This window comes from Vanacampus margaritifer, chromosome 17, assembly GCF_051991255.1.
Source record: "Vanacampus margaritifer isolate UIUO_Vmar chromosome 17, RoL_Vmar_1.0, whole genome shotgun sequence".
NCBI classification, from domain to species: Eukaryota; Metazoa; Chordata; class Actinopteri; order Syngnathiformes; family Syngnathidae; genus Vanacampus; species Vanacampus margaritifer.
The window spans coordinates 4,465,465-4,490,106 of NC_135448.1; the positions used below are offsets into that span (position 1 = coordinate 4,465,465).

The 24,642-nt window shown below is 39.5% G+C and overlaps 1 protein-coding gene and 1 pseudogene across 1 annotated transcript in view; one reads left to right on the forward strand and one right to left on the reverse strand.

Annotated features, from left to right (window-relative positions):
• Nucleotides 1-15,336, forward strand: part of LOC144037526 (semaphorin-4E-like) — a 29,228-nt pseudogene extending 13,892 nt beyond the window's left edge.
• A 3,697-nt stretch (nucleotides 15,337-19,033) lies between these two features.
• The window catches only part of thsd7aa (thrombospondin, type I, domain containing 7Aa), a 148,578-nt gene continuing 142,969 nt past the window's right edge, over nucleotides 19,034-24,642 (reverse strand). Inside the window, exon 28 of the mRNA XM_077548205.1 lies at nucleotides 19,034-20,009. Within this exon, the coding sequence (XP_077404331.1) occupies nucleotides 19,922-20,009 (88 nt within the window). The 3' untranslated portion in view covers nucleotides 19,034-19,921. The remainder of the gene's footprint in view (nucleotides 20,010-24,642) is intronic.

A 24,642-nucleotide genomic window follows, 5' to 3' on the forward strand; every position in this document is an offset into this window, starting at 1 on the left:
TAAGCCTTCCACAGTTAACTATAGGCATATAATGATGAAATCTTACCTTTGACACAATCGTGATGTAATTTCTTATTAACTCTTTGACTGCCAAAAACGTTAAATAACATTTAGTAAAATCCTACGGAGGAATGCCAAAGACGTTCACTATGTTCTTTTTTTGTTTTTTTTTGGAAACGGGTGGAGGAAAACCTTGGCCAGCTGTGCTGAAAGTATCAAGCAGATCTAGTTAGTATAATGACTATTTATGGGCACTATAGGGCAGCGATGACTCTCTTTGGACAAGTTTGGGTAGGCGTCAGTAGAAGACGTGAGGCGGAGCTAGAGTGTTGAGGGGAAAATGGCTGAGGAAGCCATAATGGCGACCGGTTGCAAGCAGCTCACGCTGGAGCATTTTTTTCAAAGACCTAAAGCATCAATGCTAAAGAGCACATTGATGACGACGATGATGATGATGGTGACTCCGAGGTTGACGCCGAAGTTGGAAGCGTTGATGCGGCGGCTATGATCACGTGAAAAAGCCTCACCGGCTAGCGATGCTAATGCCGGAAAACGCGGAGCACAACCGAGCACTTCTGCTAAGGCGGATGTTCAATCGGACGAGGAGTCCAATGCATATTCATCGGAGGAGTGGGTACAGTCTGGTCACGGAGAAGACACTGGTTCTGGACTACGATGCCACCATGAATCGAGTGGATACGATGGATCAGAACATCTCTTACCACCCGGTATAGGAACAGAAGGACATGAGGAAGCCAGACGTAACACCACCGTAATGTCACCGTATCATCATCCTGAGAGTAGACTTGATGGTGTTAACATTTTACTATTTGATTTTATATTTTAACTGTTTTGAATTTAGTTATAGCTGTGTAGATGAAGATATAACTATGTTAACTTAATATAGCTTGATGAGTAATGCTTTTGTCCTCTTTGTTATCTGTTCTCTTTTCCCAGAAATGAGAAAGTTAATAAGTTTATTTTATTTATCTAAGAAGTCTAGTTTCTGTTCGTTAGAAATACGGTTTTTGAAAGTTCAAGGACGAGCTAGCATACTGGGAGAAAGTAATCGGATTTTTGCGCTTGAAGGGAGGGGAGAGGCGTTTTCCTGGGAATCACTGTTTTTTCTAATAAAAGTCCCGTGTCTGAAAGAGACGACACACATTTGGACAGAAACACTCCTTGGTGAAATTCCTTTGTGTCATCAGAAACGTTCTGATTAAAAAACCTTGCAAAGACCCTCTTCACGAGATCTCAACTCTAATTTATTTGAACACGCAAAAGATTACAAAAACAGGTAATCTAACAACAACAGCAACATGGCCAAACACACACTGCAGTATATACTTGCTATTCCCCGGAAAAAAAAGCCAGCAAGAAAGTGTAGCGTCTGCACGCGAAGGGGTCATCGCAGTGAAACTAATCTGTTGTGCAAATCCTGCTGCGTCCCCTTGCACGCAGGGGAGTGTAACAAAAAGAAAAACTGTATTTGAAACATCCACACAATTGTAAATAGTACCACGGTTGCACACATTTGTAAATAGTTTGCCAAATTTTTTTGGGTCAAATTGTTACACTGTTGAATGTAAATAAACGTATTTTGCTATCAAAAAACACTTTTTCATTGTTGGTGGTAGTGTTTTACAGAAGTAACGCACTGTTTAGGTGTTTGTGGCATCATTCATGGAAAAAAAAGTTGTCAAATTCACTAGAGTGCATGAAATAATATCGTTTGACAAAAAGCTTGATTTCTCCGTATTTTTTTTCAAAACAGAGCATTTGGGTGAAACTAACCATTTTCTATTGTTCATTACTGAAAAACGGAATAAGGTAGGAACAAACTTTTTTTTCTGATGAAAGATGAGAGTCCAAACTTTCATTTGGTAGTATGTGTGTTTCCATAGTCCAAACACAAAATTTTCTGGGGACCTTGAAAGATCAGTCAAAATGCTTAAATCGGCTGGCACCCACGGCATCCCTTTTCTGAAAACGTCTGGCAGTCAAAGAATTAAATATGAGTTTTTTCGGCTGCTAGATCTCTGCGTTTGGTCACGCAAGCCATCAATTTTTGAATAAACATTTGAAACAAAACGGGTCCTTGCCGGAAGAAATCGTGGAAGAGGAGGGGAGCAGAGAGGTTAGAGGAAAGAAGGAGGAGAAGAAAAAAAAGCACCACAGATGGTCGCAAACCCGCGCCCAATTGTTTATGGGGTGTGCGCACTATCCATTGGACTATCCATTCATTTAAATACAATAGCGCAAATGTTTTACTTGTCGTTTACACCAGTGTTGGTCAAAGGATTTTAAGCCAATATTGTCATTTCATTGTACTTTGGCATTGCAAATGTGAAGAATAATTGCTTTGAATTCATTTGGACAGAATGTTTATTGATAAAGGCTACTTTTGTCATTATTCCATGAATGGAGGTCTCAGAGAAAGTGGGTGTGCATTTAGTCCACAGAGGAGCTGCGGGGGTGGGGCCGCACGCAATGACGTCAAACCGTGCCAACAGCTCGTTTTCTGAGGTTGGGAGGGGCTGGTGCTTGGAGAGCAAAATAACCTATAATTTCTCATACAAGGGCGAATGGAAAAAAACACAACTTTGGTCATGTTTTTGGTGAGGAATTAGCATTTTACCATGACTAAAAGCTCCAAAAAGTTGATTTTTCATGTTGCAATCCCTTTAAACCTCAGGGTCCGTGTCTCTTTTGGTCATTGGATATTACATTTGGAAACAGACAAACAACTCAATATTTGATTTTTGTTTTAAAATAGATTGAAATACAGCTTGATTTTCTCGTTTGGATGTCTGGAACTGCTAGGAAAAGTCTATGTCACCGCGAGTATTTCTCATAATGGCCAGGAGATGGCGAGAGTGTGGCAGCTGAAAACAATGTAGTATGATACGATACGATACGATACGATACGATACAATATACTTTTATTTTCCCCGTGGGGAACTTTTTCCTGGACTCCGTCCAGCTGCAGTTTACAGTAAAGAGAAAACAACAGAATAGAAAGAGATACAATTAAAATTAAATAAGAAGTGCAGCAATAAGTAGAAGATTTCCCAGAAGTCTTCACAGAAGTATACATGTGTAGAGAAGTACATACATGAGGACTGCACACACCCATATACACACACACACTATATATATATACACATGAGTATGTACAGCACGGCTGCATATATTCCACACACACAACATTGCACCATATATCTTATTGTACTGAGTTAATGTCGGTTGTTAAGCAGTTTGATGGATGTCGGCAGGAATGAGTTCTTGTAGCGGTTCAGCCTGGTTCTGGGGGCCCTGAATAGCTGGAACTCATGATGCAGAATGTGAGTCGGGTCAGTAACAATTTTCTGCGCCAGTCCGGTGACGGACCGCTCATAAAGCATCTGTAGGGAAGGATGATTCCTGACCCCCATGATCTTCATGGCAGTCCGCACCAGACCGACTGTGACCTTGACTGCACAGTCAGGTTGCCGTTCTGCACACTTGGAAAAAAAGCGTTGGTCAACCTTTTTTGTTTGTTTGAAAGAAAGAAAAAAAGAAAAAAAACAAAGAACAAAGAAAGAATAGACAATAGAAACAACATTAAATACAATTAAAAAATAACATAGTAATAAATAAAACGTTACAGAAAATGAAAAAAATGAAAATGAGACATTGCTCTTGAATTGTAGTTCAGTTGCTATATTAAAAAAACAAGCACAAAAAAGAAGAAGAAGCAAAAAATCATGAAAGAGGCCTGACAAAAAATGGTGCCCCTTGATTGAAAATAATTTGGCTATAGGGACATGTTCAAAGTGTGTTGATTAGCATCACATATATCTTCAAATTTTTAAGCGGTGATTTGGGAAACATTTCTGATATATTCTCGACTATCACTAGGTAATGACTGCATTCTCAGGATTTTACTCGCAGGTTTGCATGTCAGAAAATGGACCAAAAAAAAAGCTCTCCCTTTTTCCCAACTCCAATCTCCATGTTTTCTTGTTTTGCTTAAAACACAAAGAAAACTTGTTTGCTAAACTACAATTTTAAAATGCAAAGTCTGATTTCCGCTGTTTTATAATAATAATAATAATAATAAATTATTATTATTATTATTATTATTATTATTATTATTATTATTATTATTATTATTATTATTATTATTATACTCGCATTAAAAGACGGGTACCAGAAATTATCTCCACTAGTGGTTATCATTTCTGGAATTGTGGCTGGAGATGGTCATAAGCCAGTGTCGCCATCTCCTGGCCAGTATGAGAAATGCTCGCGGTGACAACTTCCGGCAATCCAAAACAAAAATACGGGCCGTTTTTTATGCTTGTCTCCTGCTATATCCTATTTTCGTTTCTGAAATAAAAATTTAAAATCAAACTGTTATTGGACATTTCCTTATCCGTCAGTCTCAGAGATCCAAATGGGAAAATCAAGTATTATTTCATTATTTTTTTTTTTTTTAAAGAAAATTAAATAACTAGTCGTTTTTCTATTTCTAATACTGTATCTGTTTCCAAAGTAATAGCCAATGACCAAAAGAGACACCGACACCTCAGCTACCCATCCTACCTCAAGTACACTTTTGAATTTATTCAAAAAGTACTGATGGAACTTGATGCAAAAAGACTATCAAACTAAATCCAAGCGCTTAGAAATAAACGCTTCGAGTAAACAGGGCGTACAGGTGGAGGCAGTGCAGAAGCAAATTTTTGCATAACTTATGTTTGAATGCTTAATTCTGGTAGTTATGTTCATTAGTATTTTGTACTACTGTTTGTAATACAATACTAACTAGCTTTTTTTCTTTCACAAAGTTAAGAGAATAAGAATGTTTATGTTCATTAGCACTTTGTTTTTATATGTTTAACCTCTTTAAAAAAAAATGCTGCACTTTGTATTTGACAATACGGCACAGGAAATGAAGGACCTTCTAAAAATATACCTAGCTGCTGTGATTTTATTTTATAAAAATGGTTTATGTTTGGCAGCTGTTAATACAACACCGTTTTAAAACTTGCGATACATCATAAGTTTGAGTTATACTTGATGTTCTGCTAGAAGGAGACATATGTTGTGGTGTTTGTGTGCTTGCTTGCTTTTGTTTAATATTGGCGGGCCTAGTTCCTGTGCTGCTTCCTCGTTTCAGGCTGGGCTGGGCAGGTTCTGGACAACACACAACTGCATGTGATCAGTCATCTCATCAACTGTGTTTAAGAGCCAGTCTGATGTTCAAGCAGGAGCCAGATGATTCCATCTTCCACGAGTGGTACTTGGTGTTATGTCTCGTCGCTTATGTTAAGTTCTTAGTTTTTAGTCCTGTCTTCCTTGTAGTTGTGCCTGCTTTTATTTTGTAGTTATAATTTGTCCTCATGTGTCAGTAGCTTTACTTCATGCCCTTGTTCCCATGGAAAACGACTTCCGGACACGGTCAAACGCCTTCTCCAAGTCCACAAAGCACATGTGGACTGGCTGGGCGAACTCCCATGCACCCTCGAGGACCCTGCCGAGGGTGTAGAGCTGGTCCACTGTTCCACGGCTGGGACTAAAACAACACTGCTCCTCCTGAATCCGAGATTCAACTTCCCGACGGACCCTCTTCTCCAGCACCCTTGAATAGACGGGAGGCTGAGGAGTGTGATCCCTTTATAGTTGGAACACACCCTCTGGTCCCCCTTCTTAAAAAGCGGAACCACCACCCTGGTGTGCCAATCCAGAGGCATCGGTTGGGGCAGACCGCAGTATAGAGCAGTGCTGCAATCCCCTGTCCGTGTCCCCGCCACGACCCGTGACCACGACCCGGGTCACATTCAAGGTGTAGGGGTAGAGTTCGGCAGTCGGTGGTCGGTGCTGGATTTCACTTTTCTTTCTTTTCTTTGATCCTTCCTCGGGTCTCCTCACAACTTCACAACTCGGGATACTGAAGTATTCGGTTTAGGTGAACGGTATGGGATTTGTAATAGGTTTTGGTGAATTAATGAGCACACACTCACATGCATGCACATATGCACACACACACCTGCACGCGCACATACTCACGCACAAAAAAAAAGCAAAAGCAAAAAAAGAGAGCAAGCAATGATGATGGCATGTCGAATCAGTAAGCTTACCTACCGAATGAACAATACTGAGCTCTCCCCCAAAAAAAAAAGCATCACAAAGTCATGTCAACGAGGTAGCGAGTTGCCAGTTACGGCAAATTAACCACCGCGGATTGTATCTTGACAAAACAATATGCAACCGCTTCATATTACCGTCTGCTTTATCATATCTGACCAGTTGTGGGAACGTTACTTAGTAAATTTTCAAAAGTAATTAGTTATAGTTACTCATTACTTGCTTAAAAAATAACTGTGTTATTAATTGAATTACTTCATAATGAAAGTAACTTGTTACCAGGCAGGATAACTATTTTCACAACTTAAAGTTTTATATCAAACTATTTTTAATGTTTTATTATTATTATTATTATTATTATTATTATTATTATTATTATTTTTATTTTTTTATTTTTTTTTATGTTTGATACACCGTCATTCACAATGCTGTGTTTGCAGAAGTAAATACGTATGGTCCAGCAAGTCAGGGCCACGGACTTTTAGAAGTCCGAGGTTGGGGCTCATATTTTATATTTTATATCTCATATATACAGAGAAGTGATGCAGGAGGAGGTAAAAATAATATTTTGTGAAAATGAGTCGAGCCTGTTTGAGCGCCTCATCTCACAGAGACCTCTCCTTTTTTCCCCCTCCCTAACGATGACGTCACGTCATTGCCGTGCGTAATAAATGACCTGTCTGCGTGACTAAATTACTAATATCACCACCACAAATATCATCTTTCTACTTCATGTTTCAAGTGGGATTAAATTAAAGTCAAATATGAAGCCACAACTGTTACTCGAAACAACTTTGCGGATTCACAAACGTCTACCGAGCCGTGCGGACCTCACTATATATCATGCTTAATGACCCCACCCGCGTGGAGCGCATATTGGACTTTTGATGACGTTGAGGTCCGATATATGCGACCTGGCCGTTCAGACTGCGATCACATTGCAAAAATTCGGATACGCATCCGATCTAGGACCACATATGAAAGTAACGCAGGTCGGATATGAAAAAATTGCAATTTAGCCGTTCAGACTGACATAAAAAAAGTCAGATACAGGTCACATTTGGGCAAAAAAATATCAGATCTGGGTCGCTCTTGCCTGCAGTGTGAACGTAGCCCTAGTCACGGAGGTTTAATCTGCCCGTTTAAAAAACATTTTAGAAAGGAGGAAAGAGCTAAAGAAGTCCCGGATGGACTTTTTTCATACCTGGTTGGATTGTAGACAGGGCGGGGATGCATATTATTGATAGAAAACCCCACTAAAGTGCATTTTCATACTATGGGACCTTTAAGTGAAAATGCTCAAAGGAGAAATGTTAATGATTAAAGTGCATGAGTGTGTGTACATTTATTTGATAACTCAATTTGGGTGGTATCATAACTTTCTCCAAATATGGTATTTCCTTCATTCATTACTTATACCTATTTTAGCGACCTACTTGCATTACTTATGTTATGAATGTTATTATTCAGTGCATTGTTAAATGGTAAATGGACTGAGCTTATATAGCGTACATAGTGCTTTCTACACCATATGGTGCTCATTAAGATCTATTTTTCTGCCTACAGGCAACATTGAGCTTTCACATGTATGTGTGTATTAATTTAAATAAATTAAATTAAATTAATTAAAAATAATCTATATTCATCAATATTGGCCAATATGTAACACTGTACTTGTGATAACACTTTCAGCCGTATTTCCAGCCCTATTTTCCAAATCCATAGAATCATGCTTAACACTTAGCAGTTGAACTAGTATTATTTTGCACTTCAGTTTATTTTGAACAAAAACTAAAACTCAGGAAGCTGTCAGTTTTATTCTCTATTGCAGAATGACTGTTCTGTCTTTTGACAGAATAAACAAAAGGTCTTTATTTAAAATTGTCAATGGGTTAATAGAAGTTCTATGTATCTTGGTGTCAATAGTAGTGAGTACCTACAAATTGAATACTTGTATTGTTCTTGTGTGAAAAGTGGTATCAAACATCCACAGTTTTGTGTACTGAAACTGAGCATAATCGTAGCAAATATATGAATCATAGACATTACATTTATTCTCGAAAAATGTTAACATTAAGCACAATACATAACGCCGTATAAGACGCTTTATAAAAATGTTTTGTGTAATTATGTTTACATTTTATTTCCTGGGGATGCAAATAGCACCAATTTAGCGGAGTGGCTCTTCGGCTTTAACACACAATGTGGTATCCTCTGAGTGCAATTGATTTATCTACAACTATGACTGTTCCAAGAAAAACAATCTTATTGCCCTGATCCATGATCAATTGAAAAAAATCACGTGATCGGCCACGATTTCCGGATCGGGAGATCCGTACTAGAATAATTGTCTTTCCTGTGATTTTAGATCCAATCTTTGTCCACATGGACCTTGTGGATGAGTGTTTTCTTGACAGTACCTATTACTGATGATGATGAAGCTAAGATCTACACATTTTTCTCTGAGATGGATAGTAATGAGATGGTTCGAGTATCGCGAGTCTCTCGTGTCTGCAAGGTATGTTTGAAAAAAAAAGAAGCTAAATCAAAAAGGTTCTACATACAATATAGTCAACAGTACTTTTTGGTTTAGGTGGATAGGGGAAAGCAGCTTTATTGCGACACTAGTAAAACTTTTTACAAGGCCTGGACTTCTTTCCATAAAGCAACAGTGGAATGCTCTCTGCCTGATGAGGACTTGCCCTTCATTGTACAGAGTGCCTTCCTGGTGAAGCACGAGAACTGGAGGGAGAGTCTATTCTATGCTGTCTTCACTTCACAACTGTAAATAAAAGCAGTCTAATCGTGTGGTTCTCCGTGTCTACGTGGAGTGGCCAGTGTGAGGATGTTTGAAAAGTGTTTTCATTTGGTTTGTCTAGGAAACAGAAATCTACCACATGTCTTCCATCAGTGTAACATTCAACCATCACCACAAAATCCATGAGTACAAATGCTTTGTAAAGTATTACATTGGCTTTCAAAAATGAAACAGTGCTTTGTGTACCTGATATTGTGAAACTATGTACATGTATATATTATGTATTATTATGTACAAATGTATGGTGGAAGATATTTGATAACTGAGAGGCTGGGTTTAGTGGGGCAGAGAGTGGGAGTGATTGGGTGTGAATGTGTTAGGTAAACAGTAAGTGTAAGGTTGTTGTCTTATGTTATGGACCAATATTTACCATCCATCCATTTTCTTAACTGCTTGTCCTCACAAGGGTCATGGGGGGAGCTGGAGCCTATCCTAGCTGGCTTCGGGCAGAAGGCGGGGTACGTCCTGAACTGGTGTCCAGCCAATCGCAGGGCCCACAGAGGCAAACAACCATCCACAGACACAATCACACATATGGACAATTTTGAGTGTTTAATTAACCAGACATGCGTGTCTATAGAATGTGGGAGATAACCGGAGTACCCGGAAAAAACCCAAGCAAGCACGGGGAGAACATGCAAACTCCACCCAGGAAGGCAGAAGCCTGGACCCAATTTCACGTCCTCTGCACTGGGAGGCGGACGTGCTAACCAGTCAACCACCGTGCCGCCCTTTTTTTTTTTTTTAAACAATCGTACCTTCCATACACCAGTGTGGGTAGCACTGGAGGCAATGTGAGTGAAGTGCCTTGCCCAAGGACACAACAACACATGACTTGGGGAGAGCAGGGATCGAACAGCCGACCTTCTGATTACTGAACTGACCTACACCCTGAGCCACGGTCGCCACCAATATTTGCCTTATTTTGTATATTACTGCTATGAGTATGTGTTGGAAGGAACACCCTTGAAAATGAGATGATGCATCTCAAGGGATTATCCTTTAAAGGAATTCCAAACAATTAAATATATCAAGCCCTTCTTTTCGGTCGGGTAATATTGTAGGATGACTCACTTGAAAAAAGTTTGTTGATCAAAGAAAACTTTAACATTTACAGATAGCAAGTATCATATCAAGCTCAAGATCTCGAGAGCGGTCCAGTCAAGAAAAAGCTATGTTTTGGAACTAGTTAGATACCCGTTTGTGAAACCTGTATGAGGTCATCTCCTTTAGGTGAACTAACTTCATTCACCAAATTTGGTCATTTGATTCTTAAGCCCATATCTCACTGAGCGCCGAGGGCTAACGAGGTTAGTGATTTTCAAGTTTCGAAACTTTCACTTTCGCCGCGACTAACATAGCAGCAGCAGCGCCCGTGGTGCTCACCATTCATCATGCCAGGCAAGAAGAATAAAGCCACAAAAACGAAGGTGCGCACCCCTCGGACTTTTGAGGGCGTTCATGCCGAAGTCCCAGCCAAGGAAGAACTTTCACAAGATGCTGCTGAGTCCAGTGTTGTTGTAGAACCTGCTACTCAACTTGAAAATGACTCTGATTCTTCAGCTCATGATGACGGTGACAAAAAGAAGAGGTCAAGCAATCCTTGGACATTGGCTGACAAAGTAATGTTAATTATTCCGTTATGTTGTACTTTTGGAGAACCATACAGGAATATAAGACTTATGAAAAAATAATCAGATATTCTGTGAAATAGTTGATTTCAACTCTTCCTTTAAATGTCAATTTATGTTAAGCAATTATGATTTTATAGTACTTTTTATGAACATTTAAGTTAAAGTACAGTATTGGCCATTTTGGACTGTCACGTGATCATCGTGATGTAACGGGTGCGTTAAACAAGCAAAGAATAACATGGCTACCAATGACTACAAAGAGACCACTGATCTGTATGTATTACTGAATAGCCCACACACGCTCGTGCAAGCCGTTGAAGCCACAGGGCGGTCATCTTACCACTCCTACGGCTACTGTATAAACTGTACGTACTGATTAGACAGATACAGCTTGTAGGCTCTTAGTATAGGGCTGGGGGGCATTTTTTTTTGGGGGGGGGGGGCTCTCTATTTTTTCTAAGTGCGCGATCTGTGCTACTTTGAATACCCTTTTTCTTTTATCGCTTAGTTCCTTAGACCCCAATATTAGGTTTGGCAAAGGCATCTTGTGTTGAATTACAGGTGTAATTCTTTAATAAAAATATACAAGTTTCCTCCTGTAAAAATCATTAAACAGGAGCATTACCCATTGCTCACAGTAGAGTAAGTTGTGTCCCATATGCCAAATGCAAAATACTTCTCTGTGCTGGACGCCAATCAATGTTTTTGGCAAATTGAGCTTGATGAGGAGCTCTGAAAGCTCGGTACATTTAATACCCCCATTGGGAAATTTAGGTTCCTGTGTTTACCGTTTGAAATTATTATTATTTTTATTTTATTTTTTTTATCCCCCCCCTAAAACCTATTTAAAATCCCATACCGTTCACCTAAACCGAATACTTCAGAATACAGCTAAAGTCGTGAGGTTGTCAGGGGACCCGAGGAAGGATCAAAGAAAAGAAAGGAAAGTGAAATCCAGCACCGACCAGACATCACCTACTACCCCCTGAGTTACCAATCAGAGTATTTCACCAACCCCAGAAACATCTAAATTCCAACAAATTAGGGAGACATCAAGAGACCAAAGGAGAGACTGAGGAAAGGAAGGAAGGATAGATGAAGCAAACACAAGTTTGGAGATAAAGGTATCCTACAGTCCAAGATAGCGGAAAGTTTTTTTAAGACTTTAGTCCAGAAATACATAACCGGAGTGCATAACCATAAAGCATGAAAATAAGTGTCTGTAGTGTTTTGTAAACACTGGAGACAAATGTCGGAGTCTGAGAGTCACATTTTCTTCATCATATATTGAGTAATGTATGTTCTATGAATAGTTTTATATTGGATAAGTTGTAAATGTGTGTGTTTTGTCATTTTAAACACATTTTCACAAACTTGAATCCAAAAGTCAGATTCCGGAGCTACAGACAAGTCTGTCTCCCATTTTGAGATAGGTAAATACATTTTATCAGTATACGAAAGTAACATATATTTTTGAGAGTTTTTTTGTTGTTGTCGGAGAAAGCTTAGTAATATCTTTAGCTAAAACAGGCGGTTGGAGCGTATCCCGAAGTGTTGGAATTTGTTTCTTTACCATACTTTTAACTTGCAGAGAATGTAAAAAATGTCCATTTTTTATTTTGTATTTCTGGAGCAAGGATGTATATGATACAGTATAACCGTTTGGAATTTTATCAGCACTTGAGGTGTTCCAGAGAGCAATTGCACAGATGATCGAAGGTCTCAAGGGTGTGGTAAATATCACTGATGTGCTTGTGTGGAAGATCATGATCACAGACTGAAGCCGTTGCTGGAGAGAGTAAGAAATAATGTGAAACTGAACAAAGACAAATGTGTGATCACACACTAATGGACTGAGACCTGATGAGGAGAAAGTGACTATCTTTACATGCAGTCAATATTCGGGTTAAAGTCAGAATTCTGGTTTCTGAAACAATCGAGGTAACATGTTTACATGCGTGGCGGACAGAGTTACTCCCATTTACATGCTCATTTTTGCTCGATTAGGATACCCCATTCGGACCGCGACTCGCCGACAACGTAATTACGTAAATAATGTCATTTCCGCTTTTAACTGACTATAAGTTCAATATATTCATGTCACTCACCATGCTAAATAATTTCCTCCTTGCCCCCAGAAGTGTGGTTCTTTGCTGCAACGGCTTGAGTATTTCCGGTGGCTTACACGGCTATACTTGTATTTACTGTATGTGTACATAGGCCCACACTATGGCGTTTTCACCGTAAAGACAGAAAATAACGTGAAAACGTCTCCCGGTGCTCCCATCTCCCCTTCCGCCCCCAGTGTTCCGCCCCACCACGCGGCTGGAGGCATGGGGTGGTTCGGGTGACTGGATGGGGGGGGGTGGCGTTTGGGGGCCGGTGGGGTGCCTGGTGGGCATGCCGTGCCCCGTTCTGCTGCATTGGGCTTGGTGCGCGGGCCGTGTTAGGTTGGGAGGCGCTCCGGGCTCCTGGGTTCGCTCTCTGGCCGGAGGTCCCGGGTTGAACCTTGGCGCTGCCGCGGCCTGGGGGGTCCCTAGGGGGTTGTGCTCTGTCCTGGCCAGGGTCGATGGCTCCCCTCTTTGGTGGAGGTTTATATGCATGCCAGATCCACCACACCAGCATTTACCGAAATTCAAACCCAATCTGCTTCTTCCTCTGGTCGTTGAATCAGTGGAGGCTGATGTCTGTGGATCTCACTCTGCTTCATCTATCCTTCCTTCCTTTCCTCAGTCTTTCCTTTGGTCTCTTGAGGTCTCCCTAATTGGTTGGAATTTAGACGTTTCTGGGGTTGGTGAAAGATTCTGGTTGGTAACCCGGTGGGTAGTAGGTGATGCCTGGTCGGTGCTGGATTTCACTTTTCTTTCTTTTCTTTGATCCTTCCTCGGGTCTCCTCACAACTTGGTAAGTAAGTAAGTGAGTAAAGCAACTACACCCACGAAGCCTCAAACTTCGGTAAGCTCGAAAACACTCGGAATAAGCCATTAAAACATAGTTTTTAGTCAAACCATGATTCACAACTTGCTGTAAATGATGTATATGTATTACAAAACAAATTAACTATGGAGACCTTTAAATTTATAGTGGAGCCATGATAGTGGAGTGGCTTTCCAGCTTAATTTCTAAACTAAAGGACGTGTGTTCGCTTGGCTTGGGCCACTTCTGATCTTTCCATGATTCGCAAAGTTGGTAAACTAATCTTTGTGTCTCTTCCTGCATTTTTCTGCCAAAAGTTAGTCTACAGAGAGATAGGACTACAGCCTGTATCCCACTGAGGGGGTGAATGTTGGCAAAGGTAGCGAATGTTGATTTCTCATCAAGGTTCGTTCAAAGTTGCAAACGTTCACCATACGTTCGCCAGCAGTTTTAATCATTTTTCTCAGACAACCCCTGCCCCCTTCCTTCGTCTTTGTTCTTTATAGTGCTGCAATTTCATCTCATAGAAGTGCATTGAGATTCTAATGAAACCTAAAAGAATTCTGTTTCAGGGCAAGGAATACTGTGATGGTTGGAACGAGGAGAAAGTAGTGCTGCTAAATGGACCTATTAGGCCTCAAACAGGTAGGCCTCTGCTGGTCAAGTAGGGAACCTTTCTGAGCCAGATACTAGTGGACCGTGCTGCGCTGAATGGACAAAGATATGATGTCATGTTCATTGGCACTGGTAAGTCTTTGAGTTGCTATCATTTTATTGCCATTAAAAAAAAAATTCAGTTGCAGTAAAAAAAATAAAAGGCGTGAAAATAGTTTTAGATATTCCAGAGTGGCGTCATCTTACCGCTGTGCACTAAGAGTGTTTTGAATTAACAAATGCACTTTACAAATGTACATCCGCATAGGACTATGCATGTGCGAACACACATCGCTACGCGGACAGGAATGGGAAAAGCACAGTAGCGGTGTGCTTTCAGGAGGATAATTTTTGCAGCATTTTGGCCTGCAGGCAAGACAAAGTAATGAGTCATTTTTAATTGCGGTATGAAAATCACCAAATGTTGTCACTTTTAAACCTATAGGTAGTGTAGGCTTTCTGAAATGAAATAAATAATTAAAATAAATAGAAAAGGCCAAACGGTTTCAACTTTCATTTCAGCCTGGGGCAGGCAGTGCCTAACTTGCCTATCCTGACCGCACGTCACTGTACAAGACAGACATGTACTGTTAATTGCAACTGTAAATCTCAACTCCTCTCAGCTCATCAGTACGATATTCATATTTGTCATTCTTCACAGGGAAAAATTTATATATAACTTGAGTACTGATACTGTATATTGCCTGGCTACATTCAAATCATTTCAGAAGTCGCTGGGTATTTCTTGATGCAGTACCAGTGATGAACTACAATATGGTTCCAGGGATGAACATGCATCTGACTTGCCAGGCTGCGTCCAACCTTGAGCAGGTCCTGTGGCATTTTGCCAATGAAACACTTTCCTCCTCCACCAAGTACAACATCAACAGCCAGCGTCTCGTTATCATGAACACCTCTGAATCGGATGCTGGCCTGTACACATGTGACACCTCGGAACTCATCAGTGGCACCACATACAGCCGGGGTGTGAATGCTTATTGCTTACAGGTTGTTGACTGTAGCAATTGTTTGAATGGGCCAACTTTTCTGGTGCCTGTGGCTCTGCTGTCGCTGCTTTGCCTCTCCCTGACGTGCTTCACAATATGCAAATGGTGAAGAGATGTATACATTATTTCACAGACCCACAAACCAGAGTTAGCCACCAGTGTCAATATACTGTAGTAAGGTAGGGTAGTAGTGTCTAAGTCAGAAGCTGAGCACAAACCAAGCATGAAGTCAGCAGCAGGTTTTGTGAAAAAAGCAGGTCAGCTTTTTACATACCTCACTTACTGAACTTTCAAATAAGGTTCTGAGCTGTGCCCGTGGCCCAGGATTTTAGCTCACTGGTAGTGCTCTGTGCTTCCTAACCGGAAATGTTCGTCATTGCGGGGGCATAAGATTTCTGGCTTAGGACATTATGACATTATTTATTCATTTGTCAAGTAAAACTTCAAAAGAGAGTTAAGTTTTATGTTTTAGTCTCTACCCATACTTTCTTGTAAATCAACATATGGTCACTAAGTTTTTCATATATTGGACTAGTGTTTTATGTAGCTCATTATATTTCATTACATTATTTAATTTTTGTTCCTTTTAGTTTGATTCGGCTGGACGGAAGGTGTGCCCTGGCGCTCTTTTTGATGAGCCACTACTCTTGCTGCTGTTAGCAATGATTCCGTTCTTATGTTCTCTTCAGCAACATCTCCTGTTGTGGCTCATTTTAAGTCTCATTTCACCATTTTGTTTACCGGTTAGCATCATGTGAATGAAATAAAGTAATCAAGATAATAATCATATTTCTCTTTTTTTATTATCAGGTATTAGTCAAATACATACAAACAGTAGGAAAAGGACAGAGTTCATCTGCAACTTAGTTTTTCATGTTATCAATAGTATGCCCACATTCACTCAGCTTTTCTTTCTTTTTTCAACTTTTCAGTACAAAAGTAAAAGAAAAATAAAGTACATGAATAATTTAAAAAGTATTCTTCACATTATTTACAACTCATATTAAATGCAATATAAATTAAACATTCCATTAACTTACTGGCAAAATGCTTCACATAATATTGGACAGTCAGGCAATTAAATGTCTCGGCATTGATAATTACAAATGCATACATCTCATATACTCTCATAAATGAATGTCAATGATTGAGAATGAACTATATGCCACGGAGGAGGCGGGACTTCAGACTTCCGGGTTTGCGACGTGTGGGCCGCGTCCCAGTACTTGCGCTTCCGCCTTTGTGCCCCTCGGTTGCGCGTTCCCGTCGACAGGTGCGAGGCTGCAAATGTGTAGTGTCTATCTCAGTGTCTGAAGCATTTCAGATAGCCGAGAGCGTGGTTTGGGGGCGCAGGGGTAGGGGTGCGAGTGTTGGAACGCGGCAATCAGTGGCCGGAAACGACGCTGTGTGGAACCCGAAAGTCAGAAGTCCGTGGCATCTACTACATTGACTGATGTCCTATGAACTGCAGTACCAGTGCAACTGCATCTTGGCGCTCACCTATTATGGTACAGTATCAAACAATAAAACGGTTTAAAACAAGGATACATACTGTAGATACATTTATTTATGAATTCATCTTCTCAGATGTGTACTGTAACATGAAGGTGTGAAGAGTGGAACCTCCAGAACTCATTTATATGTTCCTAACATTACTGAAGACTTATTCTCATAAAATAAAAAGCCTTGTGGGAATATTTACTCATATTTATGCTCAAGCGTCGAAAATAGTAGTACAATGATGCTGATACTAAAACAAGGCATTGTAGGACTGTTATATTGGAGAACAAGTCAAATGTTTCACAAAACCTTGTTAAATTCATGAGGGAAAATATTGAAATCGGTAGACAGACCAAACCTGAATAAACTGACGCATCCGACGAAAAGATGCATGGTAAATGGTGCTTCATTTATATAGTGCTCCACCACCTTACAAGGCCCTCAAATAGCTTCACATTTTGACTAATGATGATGCAGCATCAGTAGCAACTGGATGTTCAGTACCTTGCTCAAGGATACTTCAACATGGTCACAATAGCCTAGGATTGAACCCACAACCACAGGGTTGTGAGACAACCGCTCTACCAGTCAGCCATGCCACATGGGGACATGACAAAAAATACTAGAGTAAGTGCAATTACTGGAGAAATTGTGTGGGAATGCTGAAAGCTAAATGCTAATAGCTGAATGCTAATGAAAGAAAATAAAAGATAAATTATGTGAAAATTACAAAGTATTCATTGTAGTGTGGCGAATAAAATTCAGCATTCCCACAAATAACTGTCTATTGTGCAATTAAGATTCATATTAAGTAGGGGTGTGCCAAAAATCTCGATTCTCATACGATTCAGAATTCATTTTAAATGTCCCAAAATCGATTTTATTTAAATTATATTATACAGGCTTGCCATTGTTTGTGTATGCTTATATTGGGAGCGCTGTTTGTGTTGTACACGATTTGGCCACTTAGGGGCAGTGTGGTTCAGAGCGTTTTGATACACTATTAAGCTGTAGCCACATTAGAGAGTCGAAGGGAAAAGTCACAATCAGGTTATTCTAATAAAAGTAGTTTTTTTGCAGCGTAGGAAGAGCATATGCCGGTGAATAATGTTAAGATGCTTCTCTGTATACATTTCTGAAGCGTTTTGTATGAATAGCCGTTGTTTTGAGTGATAAAAGTGTCAGGAGTAGCGTGCTAATTAGCATTAGCAAGTCGGACTGGAGAGATCATGAGGATTCTTTGCACATCTATAAATTGAAGCAGAAATCATTGTCAATCAAATCATTCTGAATTGAAAAACTATTCTAAATCTAATCGCAGACCCAAAAATTGGAATTGAATCGGAAGACAGTCAAAGGTTCCCACCCCTATTACTAAGGCCCTAGTCTTTTTATTTTCTTCAGTTTCTTCCCTCCATTGTGGATATATCTTGCATAATAACTTTTCGGTCCCTCTTTTAACATTCCATTTCATAGCAGAAATTATGTGTTAATACCCTGTGGCTTGAATGAGACACTTAAGTGTATCAGTATTCTATAACATAAACCACAAGTCCAAACCATTTGAGATCAACTTAACACACAGAGGGATGAGTAGCTGTACATGTTAGAAATGTATATTCAGAGAGAAAACAATATTTACAGTATCCCATCATATGTAGTCAAAAAACATCGTGAGGACTTCGCCCAAAATTTAGTACAACACGTACCAGCTTGTCGTGAGAGAGGCCATTTCCTATGTGTAAGCTAGACATGAGTAGAACTTGCTGCACTAATATAGTGCAAAAATTCTGCCTGAAAAACAAAAACAAAAGGAGAGGCAGGTAGGCAGAAGAGATAGTTGCTGTAAAGTTCATAATACGAAATTTCTCTTCTTGGCCCATTACACTCAGCTGTAACCAAATGAACACAAGTATAACTGAAGATTTGTGCTTACCAGGAAAAATCTGTCTGTGGGCAAAGGTGGCAAATCCAGGTTCAGAAAGTAAAAACCCTGCCACAGTTTGGCTTTAGCCTCTTGTGCTAGCTAACTAGCTCCCTAGCAGGTAAATGAGCACCCAGGGAGCTAGCTAGGGAGCTCGCTAGCTGGCACCTGGGGCTTAAGCCAAACTGTGGCAGGGTTTTTACTTTCTAGAAAGTGTTTTTACTTTATTTTGGCTTTAGCCCCTTGTGCTAGCTAGTCAGCTTCCTAGCAGGTAAATGAGCACCCAGGGAGCTAATTTACCTGCTATGGAGCTCGCTAGCTAGCACCTGGGGGTAAAGCCAAACTGTGGCAGGGTTTTTACTTTCTAGAAAGTGTTTTTACTTTCTGGACCTGGATTCAAATCCAGGTCCAGAAAGCAAGAACCTGCCACAGTTTGGCTTTAGCCCCTTGTGCTAGCTAACTAGCTCCTGAAACAGAATATTTCTTTCAATATAATTATAACTGTTTTGATTTAGTTATGACTATTTAGAATTGGACAAAATTGCTTAAATTTACTCAGTATAGTTTTGATGTGATAATTCAAATGTTTAGAGGGTGAGTCTCCTACAGGACAGATGAGATGGGGGGAGGTGAATGTGTGTTAATTAGACCTTTTGTTCTGAAAGGCTGAAAACTCCATCGTGGGTCAGAGAGGGGGGAGCGTGGTTGACCAAATGTATTGAGACAGTGTGACAAATGGGGGTGTAGTCATGTGACTTTGGGAGGTGACGTTTTGGAGGACAAAGGGATATTAGCCACAGGTGGGAGATGGAAACTTTACAGTGAGAGGGACAAGATGACGCAAGGGGACTCATCTGATCTCCTGTCCGGCTATGTCGTGAATAAATGTGAAGAAAATGACTGAATTCACTGATCTCATGTATGTTTATTAATCAACAGCATGAACACACAAATGGTAAGAATCCTGCTATTTACAACACTCCCTAGCAGGTAAATGAACACCCGGGGAGCTAGCTAGGGAGCTAGCTAACTAGTATCTAGGGCTAAAGCCAAAGGGTTTTTACTTTCTAATAAGTGTTTTTACTTTCTGGACCTGGATTTGCCGCCTCTGTCTGAGGGAAACTTTCATTAAAATACACCACAGGAAGGCAAACTTCCAGACATAGGAAGTTAAATAAAGTCATAAAGGCTTTTGTGAAATAAAACCAGAAGAACACCAAGGAAGAGAGAGAGAGCTGCTAAGGAGCTCGGTTTTAAATTTGTGATATTTTTTTCTTTCAAAGCTTTCCATGCAGGGGCAAGTGTCTATAGATCAGCATGGTCAACAGAAAGACTCCTACATGTCGGCATCTCCATCATAGGCCAGCGTCAGCGGCTTCAGTCTGTTGTTAATCTGTCGTCGCTGTGGTTTCTTTGGCTTCTTGCTGCAAGACAAGAAAGAAAAAGCAAACATTGTTGGTCATTATGCTCTAAAATCATGCCCGTTATCCCACTGATCGATAAAGGTTTGTGAGTGTTTGCGTTGGTATCAAATGTTGATTTTTCATCAGGGTTCATTGAAGGTCGCAAACGGTCACAAAGAAAGTCAGAAAGTGTTTTTCTTGCTACAAGGAAGTTTTGAACGAGGTCAAAATTTCTTGAAAAAGTAGACTGGATGTTAGACTAGCTAATAGTTGGTCTAAGTTGTGGCGCAGGTGGTGTGATGCGATTTTGGTGGATTTGATCGAGGCACAGGCAGACAGATTCTGAGCTCTGTGGACGCGAGTGGTGGTTGTCATCATATTTAATTCATAACTATGACAATAGCTTGGGATAATCCCTCTGAATTCTTGTAGAAATCAAATTGAGCAAATTAGTATCATTAATGTGGGAATGCTGGAAGCCATTTGTTATTGGGATTCTATATTCTTACTTATAATTATAGCATTTTATTCTCTTCACTATTTTTGCTTGCTTCAAAAATTTACGCTTCTCAGGTTCAAGTGTTCTTTTTATTAATTTATCTTTGAACTACAGTTAATACTTTGTAATTTTCACATAATTTATCTTTCAATTTACTTCATAAGCATTCAGCTTAGCATTCAACTAATAGCATTCAGCTTTCAGCATTTCCACGCAATTACTACATACATTGCACTTAGTCTAGTTATCTTATAAATATTATAATAGCACCACTGTGCCAGTTCGGCACAACTATAACTGTGTTTTTCTTGTTGCAAGGAAGTTTTGAACATGTTCAAACTGTTTTGGCGACAAGAAAAATTGTTAGCGACTATTAAAACTGTTGGCAAATGTCTTTGCAACCTTGGATAGACCAATGCTGAAAAGACGTTTTTCACAAATTTTCTGATTTTGTCTGTCCAGTACATTTACAGAAACATTTCAGTCACCTTCTGTGAGAATGTCTGTTTCATTCTAGTGTATTTAGTTTTGAAATATAGTAATTTGATAAGTACAAAAAATGCAATTACCATTATCAGTTATTACACAATACCTAGATGTTAGCTTTGTAAAATAATAGAGGCAATATTTTACTTTTTTATTTTATTTTAGAAATTGTAGCGTATGCAGTCATCTCACATGTGACGTGATCTTCATTTAGTATTAATATTAGTTTTAATAGTGTTTTGTTGATTTGATCTTAGTTAGCTTTTTGTTGTCATGTTTCCTTGTGTTCCTTTTGTCAATGCCTGTCTCATCAAGTCTTACTGTGTCTACCTGTGCTCATCAACCTGCTCGCTCATGTCATCCAATCAGCTCCCTCGGGTGTCTCTTGTCTCATTAGTTTGTTTGTATTTAATTGCCTGCTTTGGTGCAGGTCTTATCGGTTCATTGTCTTTGCCACGTTGCCATAAGTCTAGTTAGGGATAGAGAATCCAAGGTTTTCCAAAACAATGAAGCACTTTTGAGATAATTGCCCTACAATGATGCGGTAACAGGTCCCATTTTTAACTGTCTTTAACATAACCCAGCCAGGGGTTGAACCCATAACCTCCCAGTCTGAGAGCTGACACTACCACTAACTAGAACAGGGGTGCTTAAGTTCGGTCCTCGAGAGCCCCTTTCCAGCCTGTTTTCCATGTTTCTCTCCACTAACACAGTCGTTATCAGGCTTCTGCAAAGCTTGCTGATTAGCTGATCATTAGATTCAGCTGTCAGCTGTGCTGCAAGAGGGAAACATGGAAAACAGGCTGGATAGGGGCTCTCGAGGACCGACATTGTTTTTCCAGAAGTGGCAAATCCAGGTCCAGAAAGTAAAAACCCTGCCGCAGTTTAGCTTTAGCCCCAGGTGATAGGGAGCTAGCTAGCTAAACTGCGGCAGGGTTTTTACTTTCTGGACCTGGGTTTGCCACCTATGGAAAAACAATGACATTGACAATGTCGGTCCTCGAGAGCCCCTATCCAGCCTGTATTTTCAACACATGACAATAATACAGTATTGTAAGTGGATCCCTGCGACCCTTTTGAGGATAAGCGATAAGGAAAATGGAGGATGGATTGTCCTATATGTTGGTGTCTACTAAAGCTGTATTATAGGTACTCATTTCGTGAGAATAGTGCTTGTGTGAACAGGGATATTGTTTATTGTATAGGTATGGATTTCCATAATCATGAGATGAAAAAAATATTTAAGCCATAATATTTCCTATAACTTTTCCTATTTTGTATACAGAAATTGGGGACTTGGTTTGTCAAACACTTTTGAGTTTGAATTTGCCGTGAAACAGCGTGAGACGCTGACGCGTCTGTGACGTTTGAGGCTGACGCGTCTGTAATGTTTGAGGCTGACACGTCTGTGACGTTCGAGGCCTCGTTTGCAGTGGTCAGGTGATTTTCGGCATGTCCGAAGCAGTTGTTGTAACACTGACATGGCTCTGATTAATTTGGTCGATTTGGATTCGAGCAGGAAGGCTCGACTGCAACATCCCTAAGTCTAGTCGAGTGATGTCCTTTTCCTAGGGTAGTTTGTTTGGGGGTTCTTGTTCATTTTGTGATTTCGATCATTTGAGTACCTTGTTTTGCTTCTTTTAGAAAATAAATACATTTTGTTTTTATTTTTATTAAATTATTATTATTAAATTTTTAAAACATGATTAATCGCATTACTTCAATAATTAACTCACGATTAATCGCAAATTAACCGCACATTTTGTATCTCAATTTATATTTAAATTTACAATAAAATGTACAATAATTTTTTTAAATATTTTTTCATACTCAACATAAAGGGCCAGACTGAGATGGTTTGTACATGTCCAGAGGAGAGATAGTATGTTGGCAGAAAGATGCTGAGTTTCCAAATGCCAGGAAGGAGGTTTAGAGGAAGACCAAAGAGGAGGTTTATGGATGTAGTTAAAGAGGACATGAAGGTAGTTGGTGTGAGAGCAGAGGATGCAGATGGAGGCAACTGATTCGCTGTGGGGACCCTTGAAGGGAAAAGCCGAAAGGAAAAGAAGAAGAAGATACTCAACATAAAAATGAGAAGAGATATTTACCTAATCGTAATTAATCACATGACTTCAATAGTTAACTCGCGATTAATTGCAATTTAATCACACATTTTATATCTCAATTTGTACCTACATTTACAATAAGATGTACAATAATTTTTTTCTAATTTTTCGTATTCTTTAACATAAAAGTGGGAAGAAATGTTAACCCAATAGAAATATGTACAATAATTTCCCCCCCAAATGTTTCATACTCCTGTTAACATAAAAGTGGGAAGAAATGTTAACCTAATAGAAATACGGTTGCATTTTTTAGCCATTGATACAGTAATTTCATAATCATTCATAAAATTTAGTTAAAATTAAAAAGATGTACAATAAAGATGTACAATAAACGAGTGTGATACTGATTTGTGTTGAGGTCATTTTTCTGCCACTAGATGTCATAATTGCATTTCTAGGACGTGGGATGATATCTCAGTGCATTTTTCTTTTCATATTAATACAAATTTTTAACTTGTCAAATTTTGCACATTTTCAAAACTGTAAAATACAATTACTTAATATACTTGACCCCAGTCCCCACAAATATATGCATTGTTAATTATTATTTATAAAAATATTTTAAAATTTTATATTTTTGAACATGTTCTACTTCCCTACATTAGAGTCCACCTCCAGACCTAAAATTACAGTAACATTTTATTAGAAATAAATCCAATATAAGGGCATGCTCTTTCCATTCTGGATTGAATACGCTGGTTATTATGTTAAGTCTGCGACTCGTGACTTCTACAAATAGTCAAAATGTTGTTGATGCTGGAAGCTCACCTCCAGGAAGTGATGAAAGTGAAATGAATAAAGATGCATCACAGGGACTGAGGGCACGATTGAGAGTCAGCCAGTAACAAGAGTTGGCCCTCATTAATTGATTAGGGTTTCAAAGTGAGGTGTGGAGCGTTGTAGTGAATGCAGCTGTGGTTGTTGTGATGGTTGAGGAGGATGTTGAATTGCATATTGCTGCTGTTGCTTCTGGAGTTGGCAAAGCTCTTGCTGTTCTAGGTTCTGGCAGGCAGGGCAGATGTAAGGCACTGTGTAGCTGTTTGGGTCCATCCAGTACACCCCATCTGCAGGGGACTTGAAGTTTGGCTCATGGCAAAGGCAAAAACCATAACGACTAAACAGAATGTGAAAGGTGAAGGTGGAGAAAGGAAAAAAAACATACAATGAAAGATGAAATGATCATGGAAACAAGAATAACATAAAAATGAAACAACTGAGTAAATTAAATATGGACAGTGATGTAATGGAGATCAACCTGTCTACAATACTGCTTACAATTTACTCCACCTGTCAAAAAATGGCAATTCTGATAATATTGTGTTTCTGGAATATGAATTAATCAGAAAAATCCACCCTATTTCTTAATCAGTCACAGGGTTAGCTATTTTACCACTTGCTACTGACTGAAAATAATATCATAGTACCAGGTAACAACCAATCATGGCTCAGCTGTTTTCTGGGTTTCGTTATTATGGAAGCCCATTCCCGCCAGTAAAAAAAAAACTGAAAAAAAAAAAGAGTTGGTTTCGCCAGTGGTACTTTT